Source organism: Loa loa (assembly GCF_000183805.2).
Source record: "Loa loa unplaced genomic scaffold supercont3.79, whole genome shotgun sequence".
Lineage (NCBI taxonomy): Eukaryota > Metazoa > Nematoda > Chromadorea > Rhabditida > Onchocercidae > Loa > Loa loa.
This window is the reverse complement of record NW_018108259.1, coordinates 1-6,514: the sequence shown is the minus strand read 5'-3', so window position 1 is coordinate 6,514 and position 6,514 is coordinate 1. Positions and strand designations below refer to the sequence as shown.

Genomic DNA, 6,514 nt, shown 5'->3' with positions numbered 1-6,514 from the left:
ATAAATTAAAACCACACAGCAAAGAATGAGAAAATGAAAGAGATATAGACTTTCCCATAAAAATTGTAACTATATTTAATTCTATTCTTTACTAAGATTTAATTGAAATCTTTTTCAAACCGATTCAATTTTGAATCAATTATTCTATTACAATGAATAAACGGGCATCCTTTCGAATTTCGAATAAATTGGTAATATTATCGCAATAGCACTTCATTATTCACGGAAATTTTAAATCGTATAAAGTATTGCAAAATACAGTTTTTAAAATTAACATTTAGAAATATTAAAAATGAGCACATGAACATTTGTTCATAAAACTGTTTAATTGAAACATTAAATTTCACAACCACTTGTGGACTAACTTTACGTCACCCCAATTAAAGTAAAATTTCCTAACTACTTATAGATTAACTTTATGCCACTTTAATTAAACCAAAATTTCATAACTACTTGTGGATCAATTTTATGGTATTCTTAATAAGCTAAAATTTCACGACTACCTGCTAATCAATTTTATGCCATCCTAATTAAAATATCTTTTCTTTTATGCCCTCCCTTTGTCGCCCCTCCAACCAAAATGTTATGCTACCACTTATCACAACTATAAATCAAAAAAAAAAACATGAGATAATTAACAGTTTGCATTCAAGAGCCTTGTGAATTTCGCTACGAGCTTAAGTCGCCAATTTTTTGTAGGTTTGGTGTTGAAGTGCGATTTTGTTTTATTGTCTTTCTTTGCGTCGATTGTTCATTTCATTTTATTTGGCAGATTTAGAGAAAGTTTTTTAGATTTTAATCCGAAAACTTACTTTCGTAGCTACTAAATCAAATTAATTTTGGATTGAGAAAGTGAGTTTTTGGAATTGATGTTGAATCGTTTAACAAAATTATAAACTACAAAACCATAAAAACGTTTATTCTCCTTAATTAATGTCGAAATCGACAAAGAACTAGATAGAATTTATTTTAATTGAACTTCTCGAATTATTTTTCATTCCAATTTTTTGAATTACCGGTAACGGTAAGCATATGGCATTAGTAAGCTGTTTCATGAGTGCCTCTGAAGATCGGATATAAAGGCATGAGTAAAGTAGTTATGAAGAAGCTACGCTAAATAAATTTTGAGTTTGTAATTTAATCACTAGAGATGTATATTTTTTTCTTTTTTTTGCTATTGAAATTGGTGTTAATTAATGGACAAGTGATGCCATTAAGTGAGAATTTCTAGGAATGGCTGATTGGACAGATGTTGCTGATCTCTTGGGTGAATTAAGTGATAGCGATGATAACGATGAGGAAAAAAAGCCTGAGACTGCTGAAGAGAGTTGCACCGAAAAATCATCAAGTAATGAGGCATCGGCATCAGAAGTGAAAGTGGTTAGTTTCAGCCTTTTTTTTAATCTGTTTGCTCACTGGTTATCTATTTGTGGATATATAATAAATAATTAATATTTATCTCACATCTTCATTCTAGACAAGATCAATATCATTTATGATAACATTCTTTTGTACAGTACGTTTAGTTCGGTAATCTCAATGATTTATACGTTGATTACTTCTTTTTAGGTTTTTGACTGGAATATTCTGAAAAAGTCGTTATTAACATTGCATGGGATTTACTAAATCGGTGAAATTATTAAGTCTTCCGAAAAATTGGCTGATCTGTCTCTTCATTTAACGTTTGTCTATCGCATAAACTAATTAGGTCTGACTTCTTTCTTCATTATCATGTAAAGATTTCAGCAATCATCGAATTTGAAACGAAAACCTGACAAAGATATTGGTACAGATGGTGTACCGGTCAAAACTAACAGGACAGAGCTATCCGTTCATGCCATCGAATTACTGGACGATCCGCTCTTTGGTTTAGTATGAATTATATCAATTACTCGTGGGGGATAGGGAAATGTTAAAGGATTGACAAGAGTAATAAGTCGAGTTTTGTTAGATCAAAAGCAAATAATAAAGTCGTTATCAAAGGTATTCGGTAGTACTGTTTACATTTTAAGATTTCAGCTGGATCCTGCAGACTTCTCTGCGGTAGATGCTGTTTCGAGGAAATCATCCTTAGCATCTTCTTCTGCTGCAAACTCAAAGAATAAATTGAATGTTCACTTTGCAGAAAATGTCAAGGATAATGAAAAACCACGCATCAGGGAAGCAGCAGTAAGTACTTCGTAATTACATTTCGAGGTAGTCTAGTTATTGATTTTTGAAATCATTAAGATCTTCAGTTAAACTGACTGCATTTTTATCTTTACACATAGTATACAGCGAGGATGCAGAAGTGTACTGTAGAAAATGAAGGAAAGGGCAATAGAAAAGTGACCATAGTTGCATCTTCACATTATTTGGATCCTGGCAGTGATGCTGCGCTATATATTGTGAATAAAAAATTACAGGAAGCAGGACCCAGCAGACGGGATTTTCCGGAAATCCAAAATTCCGACGACGAACAAAGTGAAACTGCTTTGCAACCGAAAAAATTAAGCAGGCAGGATGAAATCTTGCGCCAAAAAATGCAGTAATTATTACTGATAAAAGCTTTATTCATTATGTTGCCGCATACTTCGAGTTAGATAAGTATAAAGAAAAAGTCCAAGTAAACCATTTTCCAAAGGGAACAAAAGACAATAACAGAATTACCTTCATTCGAACTATCCCTTTTTCCGATATGTTGTAGTAATTATTCTTTCATCTTCCATTATTTGTAGGATATTGGTAGCTAATTTTTCGGCTGAACAGCTGGCCCGTTACGAATGCTTCCGACGTTCATCTTTCCCAAAAAGTGCAGTTCGAAAAGTATCTTTTTTTAAAAGTTAATTCAACTTTTATGCTCGCATTTTTTATTTTTCTTATGACAGAGACTTCTCAGGAAATTGTTTTACCAGGAAATTTTATTAGCTATATGAAGAAAAAACCTAATTCTGTTCTAAAATTCTGGGAAAGAAATGAATGAACTTTAGAATTTTCCAGAATTTCTTTGATCACTCTCATAATTAAGGAAAAGGTTTTGTTTAGCTCATTCAACAGGCGACGGGTGTTACGCCTGGACATAATGTCATAATAGCCGTCGCGGGACTTGCCAAAGTATTTGCTGGAGAACTTGTCGAAGAAGGTTCTCTTGTCTCTCTTTTTTTTTTTTAATATTTATTCCATTATTTTGATAATGCTTAGTTATTCGTGAATTCTGCTAAATATAGTTGAATTTCATGGCTTTTGTCTATCTGCCTATCTATGCATGTCTATGTATATTCTAATTTTCTAAAGCTAGAGTAGTAATGTATTATTTTAGCACTAGACATTCGCGAACGAATGGGCGAGGAGAGTGAGCCGTTGAAGCCACATCACATTCAGCTAGCGTATGATCAATTGAGAGAAAAGGGCAAACTTTTCCCTCCGTATGGATCTCGCCCAAATCCTTTCCTGTGATTTTGCTGTGTATCATAATATATATTGTTTTATGTAGGCAATAAAATGTCGTGTTTTTTTTTTCTTTTTTTTGTCAAATTTCCTTTAAACGAACCGCTTAATGTCGGAAGGATGATTGATTATTGCTCCAATTAATTACTTTATTTTTTTAATTTAAAATTTCTATTCTTTTTCCAAAACTTAGGAAAAAAAAGCCCGTTCTAGTAATTTTCTTACAATACTCGGTAAACATGAAATATCGTTTGCCACATAGCTCTTTGTTTCGGCTATATTTTGAACGATTTCCATAACGTCCCATTATTTCTGTTTGATTTTAATCGATAGTAATGTTTAAATGAATAAAAACTAGATTTGCGTTTTTATCATTTTTTGTTTTATACGAATAACGATCAATTATGGAGGATTTTTTTTTTTTTTAGTATAATTATGAATTACTGTAACAAGTATTTGTACTATAATACAATAGAAATAATTAATTGCACTCGAACGTATAACGTAACGTTAAATGAAAGGTTAAATATAAATTGTTAGATTGAAATGTTAGATATATAAATTTGAATTTTTTATAAATCAAATTAATTTCTAAATGATAGATCACCTTATCGTTAAATCATTTCAGGCGTGATCATCTCAATCATGTTGAAAATACATTATAAGAAAGCTGATTTTGAATATGTATTAACTTTTAATATATTGTTTTTTTCGGGAATTGATACTTGAATACCAACAATTCGAAATCATTTTTTTCCTCCACTTTAATACTATTATTAACATTTATTATCAACCATTAGTTAAATTCGAAATATTTATAGAATACTTGAAATCATATATTTATAGCACTAGGCATTGCTTCTTTTTTAAGGAGTTTGACCCGACAATAGTCGCTCAGATGGAAATTATAACAATTTTTGAAAATGGTTAAATTTTGAAAGAAACATTATTACGATTAAACAAGGTACATTTTATTTGCTATATAATTTATAAATTTAAAAGTTAATTTACTATTTGTAATATCTGAAGTTTGAAAGCTTACTTATTATATCTAACACCACTGGTCAGTATTTCGATATAACTCTAATAATCATCATAATTAACTAATCAAATATTAAATCTTAAAATTTTATCATGTCTTCTTTTTCTTTTCTCTCTTTAATAGTTCTTTGTTCCTTTGTTTGGAATAAAGTTCACTTTCTTGAAATATCACTGAATTTTCTCTTATCATTTTATGTAATACCATCAGTTAACATGTTGTCAGTTATTATCCTTTAATGAAAATGCAATCCAGTTTGAAAGATCTTCATCTGCTACCTGTAATCCCTTTCACATACATACATATACGTACACACACACATAAGTGCACTCACACACACATACACACCCACACACACGCACACACACATGCACAGATGCACAGACGCACATACACCCACACAAGCAATGATAATAATGATAGCTACTAATTCACGTGAAGTAGTAGAATTTTTGTAATCATAAGCATATTCGTGATAAGGATCAATTGGAATTCCTTTTTTATGCAATTTCGAATTAAATTTCGAGTTCGAAATTCTTTTCCAATTATATAATTCGAAATTTAAAAACATTTTTTTCCCTAAAATGTAGGAAGATTTTTTTCCTTTTAATTAGAAAAGATTTCTAGATTTATGAATTAGTAATTACTTCTCTTTTTTCAAGCGAATTATAACTGATTAGTTCATGTCAGATATGTGAAAAAAAAAGGGGAAAAACGGCAAGAAGTAAAGAATTCAGCTTTTTCTTATTCTATGGTTTTATTAGAGTGCTTTATGCATTTGTTCGCTGATGCATAAAGAATTTGAAAGGTTCATTATGCAAATATTTATGTATTTCAAAATTGCATTATCATTCCGAATTACCTAAATTTAAAGTATTTAAATCTTTAATTTATTTTACGTCGAAATTACTTCCTCAAATGTCCATCTACACGAATTATTTATAAAGTTTACCTTTGATTTAAAATGAGTTGTATCATTTATCCTATTTAATTTGCCTCTTCATATATTCACTTAGTCATTTAGTTCTACTTCCCTTTTAGTCCTATTTCTCTCCCACTTTCTTTTATTAAAAATACTCTCATAATATTGTGTTTCATTATGGGTATTAGTTTATATCATAATTTTATCAATGAAATCAAACCTTCAACATTTATCTTATTATTATATAGATATTATTATCCACAGATGTTATTAGCTTAGAGAGAACATAATCTTAAAAATTTCAAGCAATCTATGAGAACTTTATTATCATCATCAAAATTAAATCAAATAGAGAAAAAATATGTTTGGCATAGAATCGATTTTGCCAAACAAATTAGATGATTAGTTCAACACGAAAATTTATCCACCAATCATGAAGCTGTTATCCTACCTTGTCGTATAATCTTATTTTCTTTTTCTATTTCTGAGATATTAGATACCTAATTATTTTAATTTACCCAATTATTCATTGTATAGATTATCTACAGATATTATTAATGTATGGAAAAACCTACTGTTAAAAATTTTAACTGATCTATGAAAACTTTATCCGTCACTTTTCCTTCTTTTTTCTTCCCATTTTATTCATATTTTTTAATTTCTGTTCGAAGTTTTTTTTCTGATTCCTTATTAAGCTACATCTTTATATGGAAAACTTACTGTTAAAAATCAATGTTTTAATTTAGTTCAATTTACCTTTTTTTTCCTTCATTTTTAAATAGTTTAATATTAAACTATATGAATTTTATCATTTTTTACACTTACTACGCAAGTGCCTTCTATATTAAGGGAATGAATGGTGTCGTTCAATGATTTTCGACGATTATGTGTAAAGACCTAATTGACTTATCTCGTCATTTGTTTCATTTGATGATTCATCTTCTGACTGTACCCGAATTATCATCTCTTATTTGTACATACTCCTTTTATTTGCTTTTCTATGTTATCCTTATCTTTTTATATTTATATGAATTATTATTATTATTATTATTATTATTATTATTATTATTATTATTATTATTATTATTATTATTATTATTATTATTATTATTATTATTATTATTATT

At 29.2% G+C, this 6,514-nt stretch overlaps 1 protein-coding gene across 1 annotated transcript; it reads left to right on the top strand.

Moving 5' to 3' along the window:
- Window positions 1-1,233: 1,233 nt before the first annotated feature.
- Window positions 1,234-3,435, top strand: LOAG_11565 (hypothetical protein; the record flags this gene model as incomplete). Its single annotated transcript, XM_020448376.1, has 7 exons — window positions 1,234-1,380; window positions 1,747-1,872; window positions 2,020-2,169; window positions 2,406-2,527; window positions 2,718-2,805; window positions 3,025-3,121; window positions 3,299-3,435. The coding sequence occupies 7 exons, from the start codon at window positions 1,234-1,236 to the stop codon at window positions 3,433-3,435; spliced, it is 867 nt and encodes a 288-aa protein (XP_020301475.1).
- Between the last annotated feature and the right edge of the window lie 3,079 nt (window positions 3,436-6,514).